The 27870-nt window shown below is 39.0% G+C and overlaps 2 protein-coding genes and 1 pseudogene across 4 annotated transcripts in view; 2 read left to right on the forward strand and 1 right to left on the reverse strand.

Annotated features, from left to right (window-relative positions):
• Nucleotides 1–8017: 8017 nt before the first annotated feature.
• On the forward strand, nt 8018–8332 carry LOC308641708 (fatty acid-binding protein, heart-like; the record flags this gene model as incomplete). The annotated part of the gene is made up of 1 exon (XM_081280322.1): nt 8018–8332. The coding sequence occupies one exon, from the start codon at nt 8018–8020 to the stop codon at nt 8330–8332; it is 315 nt and encodes a 104-aa protein (XP_081136448.1).
• A 2109-nt stretch (nt 8333–10441) lies between these two features.
• PAAF1 (proteasomal ATPase associated factor 1) overlaps nt 10442–27870 on the reverse strand; it is a gene marked incomplete at its 5' end in the record, with an annotated part of 30752 nt that continues 13323 nt past the window's right edge. For both annotated transcript variants that reach the window (XM_081279436.1, XM_081279435.1), the window contains 6 exons: nt 10442–10861; nt 12478–12560; nt 15804–15886; nt 17909–18024; nt 19636–19727; nt 24312–24506. In XM_081279436.1, the coding sequence (XP_081135562.1) occupies nt 10784–10861; nt 12478–12560; nt 15804–15886; nt 17909–18024; nt 19636–19727; nt 24312–24506 (647 nt within the window). In that variant the 3' untranslated portion in view covers nt 10442–10783. The remainder of the gene's footprint in view (nt 10862–12477; nt 12561–15803; nt 15887–17908; nt 18025–19635; nt 19728–24311; nt 24507–27870) is intronic.
• LOC308642816 (fatty acid-binding protein, heart-like) lies at nt 13770–14320 on the forward strand (annotated as a pseudogene). Its single transcript has one exon. The product of its transcript is annotated as a fatty acid-binding protein, heart-like (transcript).

Below are 27870 nucleotides of genomic sequence, written 5' to 3' on the forward strand. Positions count from 1 at the left end.
TCACAATGAGACAAGAAGTCAGAGAGTAGGAAGGACTAACCATTTTATAACAACTCACTCACACAGCAATCAACCAGGGTCCCACAAGAATCCCTTCCAAAAGCAGTGCCCCCAATGATCCAGTCAACTCCCACTAGACTCCACATCCCTAATGGCACCACACTGGGAACAAACCTGATAATCCCCCTCCGAGGGATAATCCACTTCCAGACCACATCAGTTGTCATGACTCCCCTTCATGTGATAGTTTCTTAGATTCTTCATGTTTTTGATGACCTCAACAGGCCAGGGAGTGCTGGTCAGATATATGATCTTCAACTGGGATTTCTTTGATGCTTTTCTCATGTGTAGACTTGGCTTACGGGGACATGACAGAGTGAAGTGCCATTTCTAGCCCGGCATATCAAAGGTACGTACTGTCAACAAGACATCACAGATGGTGTGAACCTCCCTCACCTGGCTGGTGCAGTGTCTGTTGGTTCTCTCGCTGTAAAGTTAGTCTTCCCCGGTTTCACTTTGCCCTCATTGGAAGGAAGTCACCACCCTTCAAGGATGTGTCAAGCTTCATCTCGTTGAGGGCAGCCGAGCCCTGTTTGACACCACCCCTTCGTGTCAATCACCTAGCCCAGTCTGTCCTGCCTCCTGGGCATCTTTCAGGCCCCTGCTCTGCCCTTACTTCTCACAGCCATGGCCGTGTTCTGGCTGCATCTTTCAGCAAGACCACTATGGCTCCCTCACCATCTGCCTGCCTTGTCTCTCCTGCCAAGACCATACTCTGTGTTGCCCAGGGTGAAACTGCTGCCTGTGGCACACCTGCCCTCTGTGTCCCTTTCTACTCTCCCCCCCTCCACCTACCCTACATGTACCATGCTAGTTAAAATGGACCACAGCACTTTTACCGCCTGAACTGCTCTCCCTGAAATTCACTATGCTTGTTACCTCTGCTCACAACCCTCCCACCAGCTACCATGAACCTGGCCTCCAACTAGCTAACTCCTGTTTTTTACTTTCATGAAATAATTTTATATGCACAAAAAAAGCAGTATTAGAACATTCCTTGTTGAAGGAATATCGACCCTGTGTCTCCCTCTCCTACCTGTTTATTAGTCTCTTACCCTTTTTAACAACTGGCTCTGCAGAGAGGTCCAAAGAGTCTGATTTGTAGCATTTGCCATTTTTTTTCCCAAACGGATATAAACCAGCTCTATCATATCACTCTGTGTGTGTGTGTATATATATATATATATATATGTATATGTATATATATATTTTTTTCTTTTTTGGTACCAGAGATTAAACCCAGGGATGCTTAACCAATGATCCAAATCCCTAACCATTTTTATTTTTTATTTTGAGACAGGGTCTCACTAAGTTGCTTAGTAAGGGCCTTACTGAGTTGCTGAGGCTTGTCTCAAATTTGCAATCTGCCCGCCTCAGCCTTCTGAGCCACTGGAATTACAGGTGTGTGCCACCACACCTGGCTCATTGTATTTATTTATAATAACATATTTACCTTTCATATTTTGAATTTTATACAAGTGGTATGTTTTATACAAATAAAAAGTATCTCTGTGTGTATGACCTACTTTTACAGAGGGTATATTACTCTGTTGATGAACATTTGGGTATTGCATCAACTTTGTAAGGTAATGCCAGTTTTTTTTTTTTAGATATAATTTTTTAATATTTATTTATTTATTTCAGTTTTCGGCAGACACAACATCTTTGTTTGTATGTGGTGCTGAAGAACGAACCCGGGCCGCACGCATGCCAGGCAAGCGCGCTACTGCTTGAGCCACATCCCCAGCCCAATGCCAGTTTTCTGATGTGGTTTTTCTTTTTGTTCCTCTGCTTGTTGGTAGGGAATAAACCCTACCATTTTTTTTTCATTGTTGGTTGTTCAAAACATTACATAGTTCTTGACATATCATATTTCACACTTTGATTCAAGTGGGTTATGAACTCCCATTTTTACCCTGTATACAGATTGCAGAATCACATCAGTTACACTTCCATTGATTTACATATTGCCATACTAGTGTCTGTTGTATTCTGTTGCCTTTCCTATCCTCTACTATCTCCCCTCCCCTCTTTCTACCCCCTCTACTGTAATTCATTTCTCCCCCTTGTATTATTTTTTCCTTTCCCCTCACTTCCTCTTGTATGTAATTTTGTATAACCCTGAGGGTCTCCTTCCATTTCCATGCAATTTCCCTTCTCTCCCTTTCCCTCCCACCTCTCATCCCTGTTTAATGTTGATCTTCTTCTCATGCTCTTCGTCCCTACTCTGATCTTAGTAACTCTCCTTATATCAAAGAAGATATTTGGCATTTGTTTTTTAGGGATTGGCTGGCTTCACTTAGCATAATCTGCTCTAATGCCATCCATTTCCCTCCAAATTCTATGATTTTGTCATTTTTTAATGCAGAGTAATACTCCATTGTGTATAAATGCCACATTTTTTTAATCCATTCATCTATTGAAGGACATCTAGGTTGGTTCCACAGTCTTGCTATTGTGAATTGTGCTGCTAGGAACATCGATGTAGCAGTGTCCCTGTAGCATGCTCTTTTTAGGTCTTTAGGGAATAGACCGAGAAGGGGAATAGCTGGGTCAAATGGTGGTTCCATTCCCAGCTTTCCAAGAACTCTCCATACTGCTTTCCAAATTGGCTGCACCAATTTGCAGTCCCACCAACAATGAACAAGAGTACCCTTTTCCCCACATCCTCGCCAGCACTTGTTGTTGTTTGACTTCCTAATGGCTGCCAATCTTACTGGAATGAGATGGTATCTTAGGGTGGTTTTGATTTGCATTTCTCTGACTGCTAGAGATGGTGAGCATTTTTTCATGTACTTGTTGATTGATTGTATGTCCTCCTCTGAGAAGTGTCTGTTCAGGTCCTTGGCCCATTTGTTGATTGGGTTATTTGTTATCTTATTGTCTAATTTTTTGAGTTCTTTGTATACTCTGGATATTAGGGCTCTATCTGAAGTGTGAGGAGTAAAGATTTGTTCCCAGGATGTAGGCTCCCTATTTACCTTATTGTTTCTTTTGCTGAGAAAAAACTTTTTAGTTTGAGTAAGTCCCATTTGTTGATTCTTGTTATTAACTCTTGTGCTATGGTGTCCTATTGAGGAATTTGGAGCCCGACCCCACAGTATGTAGATCGTAGCCAATTTTTTCTTCTATCAGATGCCGTGTCTCTGATTTGATATCAAGCTCCTTGATCCATTTTGAGTTAACTTTTGTGCATGGCGAGAGAAAGGGATTCAGTTTCATTTTGATGCATATGGATTTCCAGTTTTCCCAGCACCATTTGTTGAAGATGCTATCCTTCCTCCATTGCATGCTTTTAGCCCCTTTATCAAATATAAGACAGTTGTAGTTTTGTGGATTGGTTTCTGTGTCCTCTATTCTGTACCATTGGTCCACCCGCCTGTTTTGGTACCAGTACCATGCTGTTTTTGTTACTATTGCTCTGTAGTATAGTTTGAAGTCTGGTATCGGTATACTGCCTGATTCACACTTCCTGCTTAGCATTGTTTTTGCTATTCTGGGTCTTTTATTTTTCCATATGAATTTCATGATTGCTTTCTCTATTTCTACAAGAAATGCCATTGGGATTTTGATTGGCATTGCATTAAACCTATAGAGAACTTTTGGTAATATCGCCATTTTGATGATGTTAGTTCTGCCTATCCATGAACAGGGTATATTTTTCCATCTTCTAAGATCTTCTTCTATTTCTCTCTTTAGGGTTCTGTAGTTTTCATTGTATAAGTCTTTCACCTCTTTTGTTAGGTTGATTCCCAAGTATTTTATTTTTTTTTGAGGATATTGTGAATGGAGTGTTTTTCCTCATTTCCATTTCAGAGGATTTGTCGCTGATATACAGGAATGCCTTTGATTTATGCGTGTTGATTTTATATCCTGCCACTTTGCTAAATTCATTTATTAGCTCTAATAGTTTCTTTGTAGACCCTTTTGGGTCTGCTAGGTATAGAATCATGTCATCTGAAAAAATTGACAAAACTAAAAGTTGGTTCTTTGAAAAAATAAATAAAATCGACAGACCCTTAGCCATGCTAACAAAGAGAAGAAGAGAGAGAACTCAAATTACTAGCATACGGGATGAAAAAGGCAATATCACAACAGACACTTCAGAAATACAGAAGATAATCAGAAATTATTTTGAATCCTTATACTCCAATAAAATAGAAGATAGTGAAGGCATCGATAAATTTCTTAAGTCATATGATCTGCCCAGATTGAGTCAGGAGGATATAGACAACCTAAACAGACCAATATCAATTGAGGAAATAGAAGAAACCATCAAAAGACTACCAACCAAGAAAAGCCCAGGACCGGATGGGTATACAGCAGAGTTTTACAAAACCTTTAAAGAGGAACTAATACCAATACTTTTCAAGCTATTTCAAGAAATAGAAAAAGAGGGAGAACTTCCAAATTCATTCTATGAGGCCAACATCACCCTGATTCCTAAACCAGACAAAGACACTTCAAAGAAAGAAAACTACAGACCAATATCTCTAATGAACCTAGATGCAAAAATCCTCAATAAAATTCTGGCGAATCGGATTCAAAAACATATCAAAAAAATTGTGCACCATGATCAAGTAGGATTCATCCCTGGGATGCAAGGCTGGTTCAATATACGGAAATCAATAAATGTTATTCACCACATCAATAGACTTAAAAATAAGAACCATATGATCATCTCGATAGATGCAGAAAAAGCATTCGACAAAGTACAGCATCCCTTTATGTTCAAAACTCTAGAAAAACTAGGGATAACAGGAACATACCTCAACATTGTAAAAGCAATCTATGCTAAGCCTCAGGCTAGCATCATTCTGAATGGAGGAAAATTGAAGGTATTCCCTCTAAAATCTGGAACAAGACAGGGATGCCCTCTCTCACCACTTCTGTTCAACATAGTTCTCGAAACACTGGCCAGAGCAATTAGACAGACGAAAGAAATTAAAGGCATAAAAATAGGAAAAGAAGAACTTAAATTACCATTTTTTTTCCAAATGGATACTTGGTAAGGATCAAGCCCAGGGATCAAACCCAGGTGTGTAGGCAAGTGCTCTACCACTGAGCTGCAGCCCCAGTCATTTTTATTTTTTATTTTGAGACAGAACCTGGCTAAATTGCTAAGGCTGGCCTCACACTTGCAATGCTCAGGCCATAATCTCCCAGTAGCTGGGATTATAGGCATGAGCCCAATTCTGATGTGGTTATTCTAATTTACACTGGCGATTGCAGTGTATGAGAATTCCTACTGTTCCACCTCCCCACCAACTCTTTTTTTAAAGGATTCTTAATTTTTTATACCTTTATTTTATTTATTGATTTTTTTTTATGTGGTGCTGAGGATCGAACCCAGGGCCTCGCAAGTACTAGGCGAATGCTTACCGCTGAGCCACAACCCTAGCCCCTCCTCACCAACTCTTGATGTCAAGTTTTTAAATGCTTGTCATTATAGTAGGTGTAAAATAGCATCTCTGTTTACTTATAAAATTAACCATAACAAATGAAATATTATTTGGCAAAAAAAGCGAAGTACTGATGTGTACTAAAATACGGATGAATTTTGCCAAGAGAAAGAAGCCAGACTTGAGAGTTCACACATTACATGATTCCATTTTCACAAAATACCCAGAATAGGCAAATACACAGAAACAAAAAATTGGTTAATGGTTGTCAGGGCTGGAGTATAGGGAGTGGCTGCTAAAGCATATGGGACACCCTCCGAGGTACTTCAGGAGCTGTGGGTTATGGTGGCCAAGTCCAAGAACCAACCACATACAACCAGTCCTGAAAAATGGTACAGAAATGGTGTCAAAAACCCAATCACAAAGTTATGAGTTTCTGAAGAGGGTAGAGCCCAAGTACCCGAGGAACATGCATTTAGCCAAGAAATACAAGAAGGGCCGAAAAGCAGAGGCAGGCAAGCAAGACCAAGGCTATGAGACCATGTGCCGAGGCTATGGGGCCCTTAGATAGCCCAATGGGGACAAGGGTGCCAGCTGCAAGCACCATAAACTCTCCCACCCAAGCTTGGGAAGTGTGTTTGTGCCCACGTTGCTAAAGTCTCAGGATCTGCCAGCAAAGGTCAAAGCAAAGGCTCAAACCAAGACTCAGTCCCAGGTTGAAGCTGCAGCTCCTCTTCAGACTTCCAAAAGGACCCAGGCCCCCAGGAAGGGTCCAGAATAAAGGTGTATGGTGTCCCTTGGGCTACTGTCCACCTGGGCTGGTGTCCTCCTGTGCTGTTTGTATAAATAAACATTATCAACCACCAGTGAAACTCCACATCATGTACAACCACAAGAATGGGACCCTAATTAGAGTAAGTTGTACCCCCTGGATGTATAATATGTCAAAATATACTCTACTGTCATGTATTAAAAAGAATAAAAATAAGTATCATCAGTTACAGAAGAAGTGGACATCATACAGCCCCCAATATGATGCGCTTAGGACACAGAATCACCTCTGTGATGTTCTTGCCAAAATGTATAACCTAAATTTAATCATGAGGAAACATAAGACAAACCCAAATTAGGGTTTCTTCCCCACATCGGCCTATACTCCAAAAACAAGAGAGGCCTGAAAGAAAAGGAAAAACCAAGACACTGCTTCTGATAGGAAGCAAATAGATGTGACATGTGATGCTGGATTAGATCCCGGACTACAGAGGAAAGGGTGATCATAAAGGACATCACTGGAGCACCAGGAAAAACTTTACTGAGACCCTGACAGTACAGGGTCAGTGTTGATTTCCCTCTTCTACAGCTACACTATGGTGATGAATGGGTGTCCTTTGTTTTAGTAAATACATCCTGAAGTATTTAAGGATAACAGGACATGACACTTATGTATTCTCCAATGAATCAGAAACAATATATACAGCACTCATAGAAAGAAGGATAAAGCAAATATATTAAAATAAAAAGTTTAACAACTGGGAGATCTGGGCAGGGGTATACTAAAATCCTTTGTGCTGTTCTTGCAAATTTTCTGTAAGGTTGAAATTATTTAAAAATAAGTAAAATAAAAGAATATAAAATATATGTACAAAGAGACTTGTTCCAAAAAAGAAATCTTTACGTATTGTGAGGACTGTGTCTGGCCCAGATGGTATACTCCATAGCAGAGGCCACTGAGGTTTTCAAGCCTGAGAAAAAGAGGTACTTCTCACTAGAAGTCACAAGGGGGCACCTGAAAGCTAAGAAACAAGATCCACCACAGGATTTCACCAGGCCTGTGCTGCCACAGATGGTCAGGAGCTACACTGTTCTTGATCCAGAACTTACTCCTCAATCCTAAAGGAAAAAAATACTTTGCTGACAACTGGAGCTCCTTCAACTCACAGTGCCCAAGGCTCTGGAGCGCCTGGGAGCTGGCCTCTGATCCTTCTGTTTGGGTCTGGATTTCAGAGCAGCTGTCAAGGGTCACTACATCTCTCACAACCAGGACATCAATTTTTTAGACCTATGAAAACCGGCTTATGAATGTAACAGCAATGCAGAGGAGTAAACCCTGGAGTGGGAACTCAGAGATGGTCACTTGCTGTGAGAACTCACCCATCTCTCTCTTCATCCTGTTTCTTTCACTAGAGATTGAACTCAGGGATACTTTACCACTGAACGGCATCCCCAGTCCTTTTTTATTTTGAAATACAACCTAAGTTGCTGAGGGTGTCACATGTTGCTGAGGCTGGCCTCAAACTTGAGATTCTCCAGCCTCAGCCTCCTGAATCACTAGGATTATAGGCATGTGCCATGGTGCTCAGGTCACCCTGTTTTCTTGAACTTCTGAAAGTTCCCCCTTGGCCTTCTAGGATTCACAAAACTCTGGAATCTGTCCCCTCTGATCTACCTGGTTCTATCAAAAATCACTCCTTAAAATGAGCTTGCTGACTGGTTCCAGAGCCTCTGCACGCCTTCCATCTCTTGAAACTTCCTTCTCAGCCTAGCACAGCCTCACCATGGTAGATGCTTTTGTGAGCACCTGGAAACTAGTGCACAGAAAGAATTTTGATGACTACACAAAGTCACTTGCTACCAGGCAAGTGGCCAGCATGACCAAGCCTACCACAATCATCAAAAAGAATGGAGACACCAACATCATAAAAACCCAGAGCACTTTTAAGAACTCAGAGATCAGCTTTCAGCTAGGGGTGGAGTTTGATGAGACTAAAGCCAATGACAGGAAGGTCAAGTCCACTTTCACGCTGGATGGAGGAAAACTTGTCCATGTGCATAAGTGGGACAAGAAGGGACTACACTTTTGTGAGAGCTAAAGTGATAGAAAACTTACACAGAAAAAGAAAAATTACTTCAGTCATCTCTCTTGGCACCTGCACACGACTACATGATGCTCGTGACTACATAAACAGTTTAGAGATGATTATGGAAAGGATATAAAAACAGGTTTTGGAGACTGACCAAGGTCCAAATCAAAGCTGTGGTATTTAATTTCTTGAGTCTCAGTTTCCATATCTGAATAAAACAGGAATCCAGTTGGATTTTTATGAGTAAGGACAGCGAGTCTCAGGTGCACACCTGCCATCCCAGCTACTCATAAGTTCAAATAGAAGGATTTTAAGTTTGAAACCAGCCTGGGAAACTTAGTGAGACCCTGTCTCAAAATAAAATTTAAGAAAGAGTAGGATGTAACTCAGATGCAGAACCCTCTTGGGTACAATCCCCAGTACTACCAAAAAAAAAAATTATTATGAGGATGTTTAGATATATAAATATAATATTTAGAACAGAGCTGGTACTTGTTAGATATTCAACAAAATGCAGTATTTTGACACTTTGGTTTAGGTATAATCAAAAGTGTTGTAGAAAAAATTCAATTTAAAGTTAAAATATAAGTGAAAAAATTAGCCTGGCAAGGTAGTGCACACCTGTAGTCCTAGCAACTTGAGAGGCTGAGGCAGGAGGATCACAAATCAGAGCCCAGCTTGAGCAACTTAGTGAAACCCTGTCTTAAAATTAAAAAATTAAAAGGGTGGGGGATGTTGCTCAGTGGTGAAGCACTCCTGGATTTAATTCCTAATAACAGAAGAAAAAAAAAAAGATAAAGTTCCTGCTCTCAGACACTTGGCAAATCAGATACTTGGCAAATTACTTCATCTGAGTCTCACAGTGTTCAATCTCTGAAAGTCACAGTGTAGTTTTAAGAATGTATTTTTCTTGCGGGGGGGGGGGTACCAGGATTTAACCCAGGGGTGCATTACCACTGAGTTACATCCCCAGCCCTTTTTTTTTATTTTGAGACAGGGTCTCACTAAATTGCTTAGGGCCTTGCTCAGTCACTGAGGCTGACTTTGAACTTGTGATCCTCCTATCTCTGCCTCTCAAGTTGCTGGGATCACCGGGGCACACCACCACACCCAGATGAAAATATATATTTAGGAACTCTGTTAACCATGTTATTACCCTAGCCAGAAATAACTTTCTTCCCTTAAATAAACCAAAATCTTAGCCTGCATAGCCCAACTCAAGTGTTGTATCCTCCAAGAATCCTTTCTAAAATCATCTCTAAACTGTAAATAATAGGGTATCTTTATGCTCAACATTGCTAAAAACAATGAGGAAGGTCTAAATGTGCTGAGATGGAAAGATCTTGGAAATACTAAGTGAAAATAAACCATGGCACACACATTACAATTCGATTTTTATGTTTGGGGAAAATAAGTGTTTTATGTTTAGGAAAAGAGGAGACCATGCCATTCTCTAAAAACTCTTCAATAGTTTGCCATTGCTGACCAAGTCCAAGCTCCTGACCTGACATTCAATCAAGCTTCTTCACTATTTGGTCCTGCCAGCCTTTCTGGTCACATCTCCCATCCTATGAGCCCTGGTTCCTGCTATAACTAAAGTGCCCTCAGGATGTCTTCCTCTAGGTCGATGGTTCAGACTTCAGCTTGCAGCAGAATCACCTAGGAGGTCTGTTACAATATAGACTGCTGGCTAAACTCACAGAATTTCTGACTCAGGTCTGGGGTGGGACCCAAACTTTTCTCTTTCTAGTAAGATCCTAGGTGATATTGATGCCACTATTTCAGGGACCACAGATTGACAACGACTGCCTTCACCATGATCAAGATTCAACTCCCTCACCTATACAGAGGCTGAGCAACCATGCTAGTTTGCCTGGGACTGTGCCAGTTTGAGCACCAAAATTCCCATGCTGCCCAAACCCCTCAGTTCTGGGAAAACAGGGAGAGCTGATACCCTGCCTAAGAATTTCTCTCAGGATATTTACTGCTAATGCCAAATATCCTTCTCTAGGGCCAGGTCAACAGGGACTGCAGAGGAAGGAGTTCTATCATCTTCCCTTTTAGATCGAGTAAGAAAATTTAACAAAGTTTTCCAAACTCAAGACTCTTTCAAACATATTTTCTTTTTCTTCCAGCAAACAGGCTTTAATTCTCTGTGCCTTGTAAACAATTAACACAACTGGTGAGAGAATAAAATATAAGCATCCAGATCTTTGCCATGTGTTGTGGGCTAAATTTACGCAAAGAAAAGCTGGGGCAAAGGCAGTGAGCACAAGTGAGCTTCTCACTCAGTTCAAGTAGGTCTTGGGATGATTGTTCCACATGGGCCAGTACAGTTAACTTGCTGTGACTTCCAAGCGGTGCCCAAGACATTAAGGAGCCAAAGACCTTGGGAAATATGGGTAATGTTTCTGTTCTTTGTTGATCAGGGTCAACCCTTTTCACTAACTGGGAAAGGGTTCAGAGGTCAGAAAGCTGATAGCGTCGCACAAGACCATCTCGACAGCACGTATAGATCTGCTTCTCCCACGTGGCTACCTGGAACACAAGAATTCACAGCTCAAAGGAAGCCTAGAATTTTTTCATTTCAAAATGGTGGAAGTTTGCTATTAGCCCATATTAATCCAAAGGAGTCTGAGAAACTTTAGTAACTCTGAAGGCAAGAGAAGATTACATCCATAATACAAATTTACAAAATCTTTGCCCAAGGTCAGGGAACACTAAGACTGCAGAACAGAGACACTAAACGGTCTAAGTGAAATGCAAACCTCTTAGTGTTGTGTATGATTTCATGCAGAGGGTCTGCATCTGAGGAACAGATGGTCCACAGATTGGCTTGGGTATCCTTGAACCTCATAAAATTGTATGTGAAAAAGTTCCAAATATGTGCCTTTTTTCTGAGGAGGAGTTCATTAACTTCTCAAAGAAAGGGAAGAAATACTAACATCAGGGAAATAGCATGCATTCTGAAATTAACTTAATCTAGGGCCTGCTACCATATAACTGCACGACTTAGGGCAATTTTCTCAATCATTTTGAGAAATCCTTGGCCCCAGTTTCCTCTTTTGTAAAATGGAAATGTTATGCCAGCTCACAATATAGATCACATTTAGGAATTTTAAAAAGTAAAATGGACCTATATGCATTTACCTGGGAAAAGCTCCAAGATGTTAAGTAAAAAATAAATAAGTCATAGGGAAACATCTATGGAATAATCCCAGTTATATATGCAAACTAAAGATTAAAACTATATTTATATAAGGGCATAAATACATGGATACAAATATATAATAGTCTTAAAAGATATATGCAAAACTATAAGTGTCAGTTATTGCTACAAAGACTGGAACTATATAAGTTTTAGAGCCAACTTTTCAGTCTGTTATAACTTTTTATAGGTATGTATTAATTGTACAACTTTTTGAAAACAAGAAAAAATCGGAATAATAATACCCATATCTCAAGGAAAAGTAATAAAGATTAGATGAGATAATATTTATAAAAACATCCAATATAATGTCTGGTCAATAAATATGACTTCATCTTTCATTTTTCTCTTTCCACTCTAATCAAATGAGATAATCAGTCTTTACCTTTAAATAAAATTATTGCTAAAACTTAAAGAATATATTTATAGTTAGGTGTGGTGTACACACCTGTAATCCCAGCTAGTTGGGAAACTGAGGCAGGAGGATAGCAATTTCAAGTCCAGCCTCAGCAACTGAGTGAGATCCTATCTCAAAATAAAATTTAAAAAGGGCTGGGGATGTAGTTCATTAGTAGTTTGGTACTCAAAAAAAAAAAAAAAAAAACCTTTCGCATGCATTATCTCATTACTATCCTCATTTGGTACTCAAAAAAAGAAAAAAAAAACCTTTCACATGCATTATCTCATTACTATCCTCATTTACAGATAGAAAGTAATTTTTCAAGTTTCTACAGTCAGTGAGGAAGTCAGCCGGTTTTGACTCAATACCTGGAATTCTTTCTGTCCCACCATACTACTTATATAATAAGTTGTATTTTATAATAACTTCCATAATAAGCAGTATTTTAGCACCCTAATGACCACAGATAGCCTGATTTAGTCCTTTCAAAGCCCTAGATCCCAGGAGAGAATCACTCAGACCTGGTGTCCTTTTATGCCTGTATACCTTGTACACGGGGTCACAGTCAGCTTCAGTGAGTTCAATGACATAGTCTAGGTCTTGCTGAATAATGAAACAGCTTCCGTCACCTAAAAGGCAGAAAGGTAATTTAGACAACTAAAGAGATGCTGCATACCATAAACTAATATACTCCATATTTTGACTTTTTTATACAGATTAGTAGCCTGAAAAAGATGGTCCTAAGATGCAAAAAGCAAGTAAGTCTTACTATGTGGGCTAACTACAATGATCTACAGTGGCTGCCTAGAATGCTTGGCTGGGGAGGATTTGAAGGTCAATAGTAGAGTCAGTGGAAAAAGGACCATATTTGACTTTTAGAACCTGCCAAATGCACAGAGCAAGCAACTGTAGGCTTATACATTTATTTACAAACTTATCCTTAAAAATGATTTTTTTTGAATTCTTAATATTTATTTTTTTTTAGTTTTCGGTGGACACAACATCTTTGTTTGTATGTGGTGTTGAGGATTGAACCCGGGCTGCACGCATGCCAGGCGAGTGAGCTACCGCTTGAGCCACATCCCCAGTCCAACAATGATTTTTAATAAGAACTGTCTATACAAAAGTTTCCTTTAAGAAAAATTTTTATATCCCCAAATTATTCCCGAAATTATAAATTTGGGCTGGGCACAGTGGTGCACGCCTATAAACCCAGCAGCCTGAGAGACTGAGGCAAGAGGATCGAAAGTTCAAAGTCAGCCTCAGCAACTTAGCGAGGCCCTAAGCAACTTAATGAGACCCTGTCTCTAAATAAAATATTAAAAAGAGCTGGGGATATGGCTCAGTGGTTAAGCACCCCTGGGTTCAATCACTGGTACCAAAAAAAAAAAAAAATTGGGAATTTGGCTACATATCCTAGGACAGGAGGAAAATAAACATATATCTAATCTTAATTGGGATGGAGATCAATATAAAGTGTCTACCTATCAGGTATAAAGCCCTGAGACTAATCCCCAGTCCCACAGAGGGAAAAATTAAGTACATCTAATCTTTTTTTTTTCCCCACTATATCTAATTTTAAACTTAATTTTCTTGAAACTTGAGATAATCTGTAAACTACTTAAAAAGATGATCTTTGCTGCTTTATTTAATATAAAAGTGGTACATGCTCAATAAAGAGAATATTAAAAATAAATAAAACACGGGAAATAAATCACCCATAATCTACCAAAGATAATTAATATTAAAATTTTGACCATTCTTCTAATCTTAATAAAAAATTTATTTTACATGGTTAAAAGCATGCTGCATATGCTGCATAAAGGAATATCTTTGGTCCCGGACTCTACAAGCCTTCCATCTCTCGCAGCTTGCTTCTCAGCCTAGCCCAGCCTCACCATGGTGGACGCCTTCGTGGGCACCTGGAAACTAGTGGACAGCAAGAATTTCGATGACTACATGAAGTCACTTGGTGTGGGCTTTGCTACCAGGCAAGTGGCCAGCATGACCAAGCCCACTACAATCATTGAAAAGAATGGGGACACCATCATCTTAAAAACACAGAGCACCTTCAAGAACATGGAGATCGGTTTTTAACTGGGGGTGGAGTTTGATGAGACTACAGCAGATGACAGGAAGGTCAAGTCCACTGTGACACTGGATGGAGGAAAACTTGTCCATGTGCAGAAGTGGGATGGGCAAGAGACTACACTTGTGCGGGAGCTAAATGATGGGAAACTCATCTTGACACTCACCCATGGCAGTGTAGTGTGCACTTGCACTTACGAGAAAGAGGCATGACCCACCAGCAGTGTCACTGACTATTCCTCTGCCAACTGGCCACCCCTGGACTCAGCACCACATTACCTCATTTTTTTTTCCTCTGGCATTTTGAATAAACCTACTTTGGGGAATTCTTCTGGGGTCAGGTGACACCAGCCTGGATCCCCAGTTTCCATTGTGTATGTGTGTGTGTTTCTTTTCTTTTTTTAAAAAACTGTATCCAAATATTCTCTGAAGTCAATAAAGCAGAGCAGAGGCCGTGTAGTTGCCTCTGGTGGAAAAAAAAAAAAAAGGAATATCTTTGTACAGGAACTGGGTGTGGTGGCACATGCCTATAATCACACCTATTCAGGCGGCTGAAGAAGGAAGATTGCAAGTTCAAAATCAGCCTCAGCAACTTAATAAGACCCTGTCTCAAAACAAAATTAGAAAAGGGGCTGGGAATATAGCTCAGTGGTAGAGTACCCTCAGGTTCAATTCCTAGTACCAGGGAAAAAAAAGAGAGAGAGGTCTCCTCACTAATCACTAAAGAATTCCAAAGAGCTCAAAGATTGTAATATGCCCAACTTCTAAACAAGTACAGAATTCCCCTGCAGAGTAGCCACCAGCTGTGCTGCTAGGGTGCTCAATGACAGCTTCCTTCTCAAGGAACATAAAGTGCTTCCTTCTTATAACTGAGATGTGACGTCTGATAACTTTCTCCCATTGGTTTTAGTTTTATCCTCTGAAAACAGATAGTTATACTTTTACTCGCTTTGCCTTCAGCTGTTAGTGACAGAAGTCATGCTTTGCTTTCTTCCCAGCAGAAAACAGCTACAAAAAGTAGAAAATCCAGGAGTTAGCTCTTCTCCACCTGCTACCCCTCCTCTAACCCACCCACTGCCTGCAACATAGATGTTCATATTCAATGAAAAAATGGCCTAAGGGTAAGGCAGGGAGGGAAGAATTATCAAGGCCCTCCTGGGTGGCCAATCTGCAGGTTGTCAGGGATATTAAGCTCTTGCTTCAGAGATGCCTCTGAGACAAGATAAGCTGCTCATGTGCCATAATATGACGCTAGTTTGAAGTCCACATTCCTTTTGTCTCAAAAATCTCACTTTAAGCTATAGTGGGAAACTAACCATGATCTCATCATCTTCTCACCATTATTACACCATTCAGCAAGGAAAAATGACATCTACTATTGAGTTCACAATCAAAGATTCACACGTGTCTGCCACACTAACTGTGAGTTCCTTTAGGGAAGAGAACATAATTGACTGATAACTGAATCCTCAGTGTTTTGCAACTTAGGACCACACATTTGCTTTACCAATGTTTACTGAGTTCCCACTATTTAGTGAGCATTAAACTAACTGATGGGGATAATAAAATGATGAATAAGGCACTGTTACTATTGCAAGAAGCCTGGACTAGGGGGAAACACAGACAATTACAAAGCAGAGTGATAAAAACTATGTCATAAGCACAATATGCCAAAGAATCATGGAGGACCATGCCCCAACTCAGACATAGATGAGCCACTTACAACTATGTTTAATTAACTGAACAAGATGAAACAAGCTCTCTTCATTGGCTACTGGACCTACCTTGGCTAGCAATGAATCCATCTCTGAAACTCAGTAGGGATAGAACTGGTGCTCCTGATCTGTGGATGACTTGTATCGGAACCCTAGAATTTAAAGTAAAAGGGGAAATTTTACTTTCACTCTTTTTCTTTGAAAGCACTGCTTGACTATATTCAACATATAGTACTAACCACATAAAAGGAAACAGGACAAATGATCTCTTTATATGATCTCTTTCCTGGCAAGATCCTTAACTGGAAGATTGAAGTAACTCAAATTCACCTTGAAGTAAATCTAAATGTGTCTCTAAACATGAAATAAGTCACCAACAACATCTCAGGTTTTATTTTTATTGGTACTAGTGATTGAACTCATGGATGTTCTACCACTGAGCTACATCCCCAGCTTTTTGTTTTCTTTTCTTTTTTGAGATAGGTCCTTGCTAAGTTGCTTAGGGCCTTGCTAAGTTGCTGAGGCTGGCCTCCAACTTGCAATCCTTCTGCCTCTAACTTCCAAATTGCTGAGATTATAGGTGTGACCCATCATGCTGGGCAACATGTCAAGTTTTTAGGAGAAAACTGACATGGATTGAAAACAGATAGTTACACTTTTAACAATGTGTTAATCTTTTTATTTAAAGATAGAATTAGAACTATTTATAAAATATTAAAATTGTCAGGACACTGAAATGAAAGATAAAAATAGTGGCTACAAAAGCCATTCAATAAATATTAGTTGAACAAAAGAAGGAAACAAAAGAAAGAAGGGCCAGAATAATAGAGATTGTTAGGTCCTGCAACAGAGAGCTTACATGATTCTCTTTAGATATCTTTAAGCCCAGGATAAGGCTGGTCTTAGGTCATGATAAAACTAAACAAAACACAGAACCAGCTTTACTTGAATTAAAAATTAGCATTCAATCTTAGGCCAGTCCAGGTCTAACTGCTTAGAGAAAATTATTGAGTTCCTTAAAGTTAAAGGTTCCAAGGCAGTAGCACACACCTATAATTGCAGTGGCTCTGGAGGCTGAGGCAGGAGGATCGCAAATTCAAAGCCAGCCTCAGCAACTTAGCAAGGCCCTAAGCAATTCAGTGAGACCTTGTTTTTAAATAAAATATAAAAAAGGGATAGGGATATGGCTCAGTGCCCCTGAGTTCAATCCCTGGTACCAAAAAAAAAGTTCTAGAAAATCATTTTTTAATTAATTAGTTTATTTCTTTTAATTTTTTTTTTAAAGAGAGAGTGAGAGAGGAGAGAGAGAGAGAGAGAGAGAGAATTTTTAATATTTATTTTTAGTTCTCGGCGGACACAACATCTTTGTTGGTATGTGGTGCTGAGGATCGAACCCGGGCCGCACGCATGCCAGGCGAGCGCGCTACTGCTTGAGCCACACCTCCAGCCCCTCTTCTAATTTTTTATACATGACAGCAGAATGCATTTCAATTCATAGTACACATATGGAGCACAGTTTTTTGTTTCTCTGGTTGTACACAAAGTACAGTCACACCATTCATGTCTTCATACATGTAGGGTAATGATGTCCATCTCATTCCACCATCTTTCTTACCCCCATGCCTCCTCCCTTTCCCTTCCTCCTTCCCCTTTGACCTACCAAAGTTCCTCCATAGAAAATCATTTTAAATGAAATGTTAGTTCTTATTTAAGCTTAATTTTCAAAGCAAATATTACAGTTGGGTAATCATGACAGTAGGAATCAAATTAATCTTTTACTATGATTCCAGGAATAATAAAAACAATCAGATAATTCACACCAGAAGAACTTTAATGATGCAAAAATAAACTTTTTTTTTCTTTGGTACTGGGGATTGAACTCAGGGGCATTCAACCACTGAGCTACATCCCCAGCCCTAGTTTATATTTTATTTAGAGTCAGAGTCTCACTGAGTTGCTTAGCAGCTCCCTTTTGCTGAGGCTGGCTCTGAACTCATGATCCTCCTGCCTCAGCCTCCAGAGCTGCTGGAATTACAGGCATGCACCACCAAGCCCAGCTGGAAAACTATACTCTTAATTCAACAGTCATTATATGTTAGGATAAACCAATGTTAAAGCCAATAAAAAATTCCACTCTGTAGAAGATCTACATCATAAAGGGAAGGATGACTCACGTTGGACTTCTCACGTCTAGCTGATAAATGTTTCCATCTTGTGTCCCAGCCAATAGCAAGAAGCCAGAGAGAAAAGTACAGCAGTTGAAGGCATCTGAGCCAATAAAGAGGAACACCTGGAAATATACAGGAGACACAAATGTTGTTTGAAGATTAATTTGTTTCTAGGAATAAACAGTCACCAAAAAGGGGGGAAATTTCTTATTTTTTAGAGATATCTTCTTTCTTCCCTCTTTAAGTAGACTTGAATGGGAAACAAAGCATTCACCAGTAGCTGAAGAAGGAAGCTGTCCAAGGGTTTCAGAACCTGAGGTTGGCTGAGGACTTGAGTAGTATATATAACACCATACTTTGAAATAACAGTTCTCAAACCAACACTCTGACTTACTTTCACTACAAAAATTTCCACCCCTTTCCATTACAACTCTCTATTTGAGAAACATCTATAATTCCCACATTTAAATTTTGCTTCATATCACTTCCAGCAACCTTTTGAAGGGGTACATTGTAGAAAAAGAAACAAGCTTAATTAGCTGTTCAGGAGGCTGAGGCAGGAGAGTCCCAGGTTCAAGGCCAGCCTGAGTAACTTATTGAGACCCTTTCTTAAGAGTGCTTGCCTAGCATGTGCAAACTCCTGGGGTTCAATCCCCAGCACCAAAAAAAAAAAAAAAAAAGAAGAAGAAGAAGAAAGAAAGAAACTTAAATAAAGTGACAACTTAATGAATCACAATTCTTCTCATGCATCTAAAAAAAATTATATTTTTTACTTATCCCAAAAATAAACAAAAAAACACTGATGTTCCTCTAGAAATAAAAGGTAACAAAAATGGTGATGCCTTTGGGACAAACTTTGAAAATGAAAACATCACTAGAAGAATGGAGTAACAATAGGAATGAAAATACAAAGATTTTGGCCAAATCAAATCATTCAAGTTGTTCTGAATGATGATGACAGGAACTAGAAGGAAATTTTAAAAATCTATCTAATCTTAGGGAAGACTGAGTTTAGCGAAGAGTACAATTTGCCCAACAAAACCTCAAGGATGAAAGAAGAAAAATCACCTAATTCTTTCAAATATTTTCTGGTCATTAGTTGATCAAGAATCCTGAATGTATGAGCCCTTTAATAAGAATTTCTTTATGTTATCTTAAAAACAGAAGGACCCATAAATAGGATCTATCTAACCTCATCATTTTACATACAACATGGTAAGGCTCAGAGAGGAAAAGTAACTATAACAAGGTCATAAAGCATAAAGCATTTCATCCTAATCACATAACCCTATGAGGTAAATCCTATTATGCCCAGTTTAGTGATAAGGAAACAGGCTCAGAAGTTACAGAAACTGTCTAGTGTCATACGCCATTAAATGGAATATCTAGGATTTAAATGTTGGCCCTATTCCAAGTCCCATGCTCTTAATCGCTCACACATGCAGCCTCCTCAAAATGTGACCATAAGGAATGAATAGAAAATATCTCTCAAACAGCTTGTCAAGAGTCAGAGTGAGGGGCTGGGAGTGTGGCTCAGGTGGTAGTGCGCTCGTCTGGCATGCGTGCGGCTCAGTTCGATCCTCAGCACCACATACAAACAAAGATGTTGTGTCTGCCAATAACTAAAAAATAAATATTAAAATTCTGTCTCTCTCTTTAAAAAAAAAAAAAAAAAAGAGTCAGAGTGAACTCAGAGTTCAGAGGTCTTATAGGAAAACATGGGAACAACTTGCCGGCTGCCTGCTCTGTAGTCCCAAGCACTGCAGCTTCTTATCTTCCCGGGCCAATAGTAGCATTTTTGCCTCTGTTCCAACCTCTCGTTCACCTGCATGAAAGAGGAGCCATGTTAATGACAACCAGCCAGATGAGCTGGCAGTGCCCACACAACAGACATGATGGCCAGTTACCAGCAGAATGTACTTTGTCAGGGATTCATTAATTCTTTAAAAAGTCATGTTCTATTTCTCACTGTTGTATTTTTTATACAATGGTACATCCCCTGTCAAAATTTATAAAACTAGCCAGGCATGGTAGTGCATGCATATAATCCTAGCGGCTCAGGAAGCTGAGGCAGGAGGATTGCAAATTCAAAGCCAGCTTCAGCAAGGCCCTAAGTAAGCAACTTAGCAAGACCTTGTCTCAAAATAAAAAATAAAAAGGGCTGGGGATGTGGTTCAGTGTTAAAGCACCCTTGGGTTCAATCCCTAGTACCAAAAAAGAAAAAAATTATAAAATTTAAATTAAAAAGCTGTGTATTAAAGAGTGGTTTTTACTGTATATAAAAGATACCTGGACAAACCCAACTTTAAAAAGCTTAAGTTGTTTGTAATGTACTAAAACACCACACCAAGAGTAGAAATATAATGTAGAACAAAATAGTCTTCTGCCTTCTAAGATCTTAGTCTGAAGGAAATGAAATATATCCATTCATTCAACAAATATTCACTGAGGGTCTACTAGGCAGTGGTGATGAACAGAAAAACAAGGTCCTTCCATTTGAGGATTCCAATGGAATGAACCCATACGAGGAAAAAAAATAAAATATTTGGGGCTAGGATTGTGGCTCAGTGGTAGAGCACATGCCTTGCAAGCGTGAGGCACTGGGTTTGATTCTCAGCACCACATATAAATAAAGAAATAAAATAAAGGCCCATCAACAACTAAAAAAAAATAAAATAAAATAAGATACTTTCAGAATGGTAAATTCTACAAAGGAACCAAAACAGGAAAATGTTACCAAACATAACTAGATGATGGGAGGTTGGGTAGGGGAAGGTGACTTTAAGTTTAAAGTTCAACTTTACAAAGGTTCTATGGAGGTCACTTTTAATTGGACCTGTATGGTAGCCAGAAACCAGTCATATGAAGAGCTTTGGGAAGTATATTCCAGGCTAAGGAAGAAGGCAGCTAAGGCTAGGAAGCTGAGGTAGTTCACTATGCTGGAAGAACAAGGAGAAGGTGGGTGATGAGAACACATTAGGTTTCACAAAGGCTGGTGTGACATGAGGCAGGGGAGGACTGCAGGCGTCTGAAAGTTATGGAATTGATGAGCTTGCCTAGGGTGATATTATACTCAGAGCTGAGCACCTAGTACTTAAGAGTGAGGCCTGATGATGTTTAAAAGTAGAAGAGAGGAGACTAAAAAGGAGATTAAGAAGAAGCAGTCAATGAGATAGGAAAGAAAACTTAAGAGTGGTATCATAAAGCAAAGAAAGAAGTGCTTAGAAGAAAGAGGTTTAACTATATTTAATACTGCTGAATTCAGAAAGACAAGCACAGAGAAGTCAGACTGGATTAGGCAATATGGGGGTCACTGATGACCTTGACAAGAGTCATTTCAGTCAAGTAGTTGGAGCATAAACCATCCTAGAATGGACTCAAGAGTAAATAGGTAATGAAGAAGGAAAGAAAACAAGAATATATTCATTTAAATTACTTTAATCATCAACTAATCTTTGAAAACAACCCTGTTTTAAATAATCATATGTCTATGAAATCCTAGGTTTGAGGCTAGGCTTGATGGCACACGGTAATCCCAGCACACCTGTAATCTCAGCACCTCAGGAGGCTGAGGCAAGATGATAGTGAGTTCAAAGCCAGCCTCAGCAAAAGCTAGGTGCTAAGCAACTCAGTGAGACCCTGTCTCTAAATAAAATATAAAATAGGGTTGGGGATGTAGTTCAGGGGTCAAATGCCCCTGAGTTCAATCTCTGGTACCCCACCCCCCAAAAAATTCCTAGGTTTCAAGTATGTGTATTATATTAATATTTAACAAATTAAAAATACTGTGGGAAATTATTTCATTAACCATTAATTGTACATGTAATGTGCATTGGAAATAAATACTCCCTATTAATCCATTAATCTCCAAAGAGGGGTCAGGGAACACCTAATGGTCAGTAATAGTTTTACCATAGTGCATCTATATGGAATGTTTTAGAGAGGTGGGGGAGCACCTACAGTGTGTCTAAAAGCAAGGGGCAAAATTAATCCAAATGAATTGAAAACCTATATATGGATGCTTTTATCAACTTTAATCATAATTGCCAACACTTGGAAGCAACCAAGATGTCCTTTGGTAGGTGAGTGGATAAACTGTATTATATCTAGACAATAGAATATTATTGAATACTATAGAGAAATGAATGGAGCCAGGCACAGTGGCACATGCCTTTAATCCCAGCTACTCAGGAGGAGGCAGGAGGATTACAAGTCTGAGCTCAGTCTTGGCAGCTTAAGAGAGACCCTGACTCAAAATAAAAAATAAGAGAATGTCTGGGGATGTAGCTCATAATAAAGTATCCCTGAGTTTGATCCCGAGTACCAAAAAGAGAGAAAGAGATAAATAAGCTATCAAGCCATGAAAAGATATAGAGGAATTTTAAGTGTATATTATGAAGTAGAAGAAACCAATCTGAAAAGGCTAAATCTAAATGATTCCAACTATGACATTCTGAAAAAGGCAAAATTACACAAATAGTAAAAAGATCTGTGGGTATAAGGGGTCAGGGGAGGAAATGATGAATAGATGGACCACGTAGGATTTTTAGGACACTAAAACTATTCTGTATGATACTATAATGATAGTACTATGGAGTGGATATGAGATGGCCCCCCAAAGCTCCTGTATTTCTGCAGGAATATTCAGAGGTAAAATGATTAAATTATTAGAACTTTAATAGAATCAGTCCATCCTAGTTTAAATGGCCTGACTGGGTGGTAACTGAAGGTAAGAGGGGTGTGGGTGGAGGAGGTTGGGTCACTGAGGTTATGCCCTGGAAGGGCGTTCTTCCTTCTGGCCCTTCTCCCTTATTGTGCTGCCCACCCTTTGGTCCAGAACAATGGAGTCATCCATCTATGGATTGTAACCTCTGAAACTGTGAGCTTCAAATAAACTTTTCCCCCTCTAAGTTGTTCTTCTCAGGTATTCTGGTCATGGCAATGTAAAAGCTAACTAAAACAGATACATGTGATTATACATTTGTCAAAACCCACAGAAAGTACACCAGGAGTGAACCCTAATGTAAATTATAGATAGATCTTAGGTGATAATGATGTGCCAATGTAGTTTTATGCATTGAAACAAATGTACTACTTTTGTGTAGGATATTGACAGCAAGGGAGGCAATCTGGGGGTGAGGAGGTGGGGCAGAGGGTATATGACAACTCTATACTATCTATTAAATTGTGTTGTGAATCTAAAACTACTCTAAAAATGTCTTTTTAAAATGTGAGGTGCTAAGATGATGACAGGAAAAGTGGTCCTATGGAACAGAGGAGCAATTATTAGTATTATCATGGGAAAATAAAAATGAAAGTTGCCTTCCTGGGACTATACTATTCTGTCTTAACATTTATTCAACCTTACTCTGAATTCAACCTTCTAGTCCAAGGGTATCTTTTTATTTTATTTATTTATTTATTTAGAATTTTAATATTTATTTTTTTTTAGTTCTCGGCGGACACAACATCTTTGTTTGTATGTGGTGCTGAGGATCGAACCCGGGCCGCACACATGCCAGGCGAGCGCGCTACCAATTGAGCCACATCCCCAGCCCCAAGGGTATCTTTTTATATAACAATCAATCTCACCTCCATGCCATAATGCCAGCTGGCTCTACATCTACCCATAGCCACAGCTCCTGTTCTCCTACCCTTACCCATTCTAATCTATTCATCAGGAATTCATCTGTGAAGGTTTTGTTTGTTTGGTATACTGCTGGGGATTGAATGCAGGGCCTTGTGCATGCTAGCTAAGCAGGGCTTTGTGCATGCTAGCCAAGCACTCTACCATTGAGCTACACCCTTTGCCCAATCATGCACTTATTTTTTTTTTGTTTCTTATCTATATATATATATATATTATCTATTTCTTTGCTCTCCATTATAATCTAGTGTCTAGAATGTTCAATTATTCGTTTAATAAATAACTGTTTATGTGTAGTTTTCCTCTGAAAACTTATTATATTTGCATTAAGAATGACTAATTTGGGGGGCTGGGGTTGTGGCTCAGTGGTAGAGCGCTTGCCTTGCATCTGTGAGTCACTGGGTTCAATCCTCAGCACCACATAAAAATGAATAAGTAAAATAAAGGTACTATGTCCATATACAACTAAAAAAAATTTTAAAAAAGGAATAACTATTTTAGTCAAAACATTATTTTATAGATTAATTTTATCTACTAACTAACATTGTACTTACTCAAATACAATGATTATAGCATATACTTTCTTTGTAGATTCCAAAGCAACAGAATTATAGTAGGAACACAGATAAATATTAATCTTATAGTGAAAATAGTAATACAGCTACAGAACAGAAAGGGATGAGGAAAAAAAAAAGACACTAATGCAAACATTGCTGGGGGCTTAAGAAAACAAAACAAACTCATGCATCATTATCGACTCACTAGGTGTCTGCTCTGGGGAGCCAAGGTTTATGGAGTTGTCAGCAGCACCCACTGCTACTCCGTTAATGGATGAACCACAGTCTGCAATGACTCCCAAGCAGGCTGAGCGTCCACAATCCCAAAGTCGTGCTGTTCCATCTCGAGAACCAGACACCACATTCCTCCCTCGATCAACGATGGCTGTATCAAGGATACCTGGCAAGAGAAAAAAAGTAGCTAAGATGGAGAAGGGGGTAAAGCAACTATAAAGGGAGAGAAGATGGGACTGCATAAATGACTTCATCCCTTTATGAACATATATTGAACATGAACATTCATGTTCCAGGGCTGGGGATGTGGCTCAAGCGGTAGCGCGCTCGCCTGGCATGCGTGCGGCCCGGGTTCAATCCTCAGCACCACATACAAAGATGCTGTGTCTGCTGGAAACTAAAAAATAAATATTAAAATTCTCTCTCTCTCTCTTTAAAAAAAAAAACATTCATGTTCCACATTCTGGGTGTTTTTAAGTGCCAGAAAACAAAAATAGATCCTTGCTTCCCAATGGTTCAAAGATCAGTAGTGAGACACAGACAACAAAACCAAGCTCTGGACTTAAATTTAGTAGAGTTTTACAGAAGTGGTTTTTAAGTTTTTTATTTTGGCTTCAACACCCCATCTTTTTTTTTTTTATTTTGAAGAAAATGTAAGTGGACATCTTGGGGAGTTCAGTTTGCAAATCATTATGTTAAAAGATCCTGCTGGAAAAAGGATCTTAGAGACCCCATCAGGAAGGGGGTCTCTCTCTCTCTCTCTCTCTCTCTTTTTTGGTACAGGGAATTGAATGCAAGTGCTTAACCACTGAGCCATATCCCCAGCCCTATTTTGCATTTTATTTAGAGATAAGGTCGCTCTGAGTTGCTCAGGCCCTTGCTAAGTTGCTGAGGCTGGCTTTGAACTCTCAATCTTCCTGTCTCTGCTTCCAGATCCACTGGGATTACAGGTATGTATTGCTGGGCCTACACAATAAACAATCAAAGATCTGCTTCTGTCTTCATTGTAAAGTTCCCACTATTTTAAAATGTTACTGAATTCCACAAAAGTGATACAAGCTTTTTTAAAAAACAATTCTGAAATGTATACACCCCAGGCAGGGAAGCTACAGTTGTAGCTAAGGAACTGTGAACAGTATTAACTGTGTACAAGTCTCAAGTAACACTCAGCAAAGATGTGCCATCCAGAAAAGTTTCCCTTCCTATAAAAGTAGCATGGAAAATTACCATCCTCTAATAAAATGTCACTCACAATATAATGGTACCTAGTGTGGGTTTCTTCATACTTAGATGATAAGAATAAAAGGAAAGAGGAGCCCTAGAGAATGGGAACCTCTGAGAAATTATTTCAGAAAGAAGCTATGAAAGTAGCAATTTCAAGAATGCCTTTGTAAGAGAAGCAGACTAGCTAAGACCTACTGGCAGTTACAAAAGGCTTTATATATCAAACCAAATAAATACAAGTCTTCAGAATATAAATCAAGGCAAACAGACATTTGCCTTCAAGAAAAGATTTCACTGAATTACATGTAAGCATCCCAGCAAGTTCACATATAACATTACACAAAACTACAACTAAAATATCTATAGACACAGAGCAAATTTCATATTTCTATATGTATATTTTTAACAAGTTCACTCTATTAAAATGATTTAGTTTTACTATCATATTAAGCTTTTTTTAATTTTTATTTTTTTAGTTGTAGTTGGACACAATACCTTTATTTTATTTATTTATTTTTATGTGGTGCTGAGGATCAAACCCAGGACCCTCACACATGCCAGGCAAGCACTCCACCACTGAGCCACTACCCCAGCCCCAGATTAAGCCTTTTTTAATGTTTCTAAGGAACAATGAAAATACATGTTTTTGCTTGGAGTCAACATACATCATTTCTGGGGCTGGGGTTGTGGCTCAGTGGTAGAGTGCTCACCTACCACGCACGAGGCACTGGGTTTGATCCTCAGCACCACATAAATGTAAAATAAAGATTATTGTGTCCACCTAAAACTAAAAAATAAATATTAAAAAAAAAAAGAAAAACTGAGCACTTGTTTAAAAAAAAATACACCATTTCTAAGAGTTTGATAATAATGGTCAAAGTGCTGACAATGCAACCTGAATTCTTAAAATTATTCTACAAATGTAAGTACATCCACTACCCTGGTGAACAAATTCAATAACTAGTCAAATGAAATGAGATTTAATTTGGTCTCAATGTTCCATAAATTATGAATGATACAGTATAATGCTTATTACAAAAATCAGTAGTATAAATATATACCTCCAAATGAACCAATTTTAATTAAACAACTTGGACAATTTAACTTCAAACTGATTAAAACACATTTTAGAGCTACTTATTAAACTCATATATTAGAAACACTGAACTACTTTTAGTTTATCTTTGTATTTGAAAGATTCAGAATATATACAGAAATCTTACCTCTGATTGTCAGTTAAGTAAAGAACATGCTAATCCTTTGATTATCCATATTAAAATACACAATAGGAAGAACAATTATGTATGTGTATATATATTCCCTCCCTTCCCCCAGCAGTACTAGGGATTGAACACAGGGCCTTGCACATGCTAGGAAAATGTTCTACCCCTGAACTACTATTTCCAGCCCATTTAAAAAAAAATTTTTTTTTTGAGGCAAGCTCACTGTTGCCCAGGCTGGCCCCGGCTGGCCTTAAACCTATGATCCTCCTGCCGCAGCCTAACAAGTAGCTAGGATTACAGTGTGCACCATCATGTTCTTTAGTAATGTGAGGAAGGTGCCAAATATTGTTTCTATTCCATTTCTGTGTACCCATTTACTTACAGTTATAGAAGTAAATCACTTATTTGATAAGGTTAACGTGTGTTTCTTAGATCATCTCCATGTAATCTGACAAACCATCACAGAGAATATTAAAACTCAGGGCTGGGTTTTACCACTGTGGCTCAGTGGTAGAGTACTCGCCTAGTATGTGCAAGGCCCTGGGTTTGATCCTGAGCACCACATAAAAATAAAGTAAATAAGTAAAATAAATATTGTGTCCAACTACAACTAAAAAATAAATATTAAAAAAAATTATATTAAAACGTAAAACCTGATGTCTGCCTATAAGTTACAATGTAGTGAGGTTCACAAAGCAAAAACACAGGTACAAATACTATAAGTAGAGGACAATACATAATTAGTTCCCAAATAAGTGGTACAGAAAATGCTATTTTTATTTATTAATTTTTAAGTGGAGGGCTGGGGATGTGGCTCAAGCGGTAGCGCGCTCGCCTGGCATGCGTGCGGCCCAGGTTCGATCCTCAGCACCACATACCAACAAAGATGTTGTGTCCACCGAGAACTAAAAAATAAATATTAATAAAAAAATTCTCTCTCTCTCTCTCTCCTCTCTCTAAAAAAAAATTTTTAAGTGGTACTGGGGAGTGAACCCAGGAGTGCTCTACTACTAAGCTATACCCCCACCCTTTCTTCCTATTTATTTATTTATAGGAAGGAGTGAACCCTTAAAATGAGGGATA

The sequence above is a fragment of the Spermophilus citellus genome (assembly GCF_964194105.1).
Source record: "Spermophilus citellus genome assembly, chromosome: 2".
Lineage (NCBI taxonomy): Eukaryota > Metazoa > Chordata > Mammalia > Rodentia > Sciuridae > Spermophilus > Spermophilus citellus.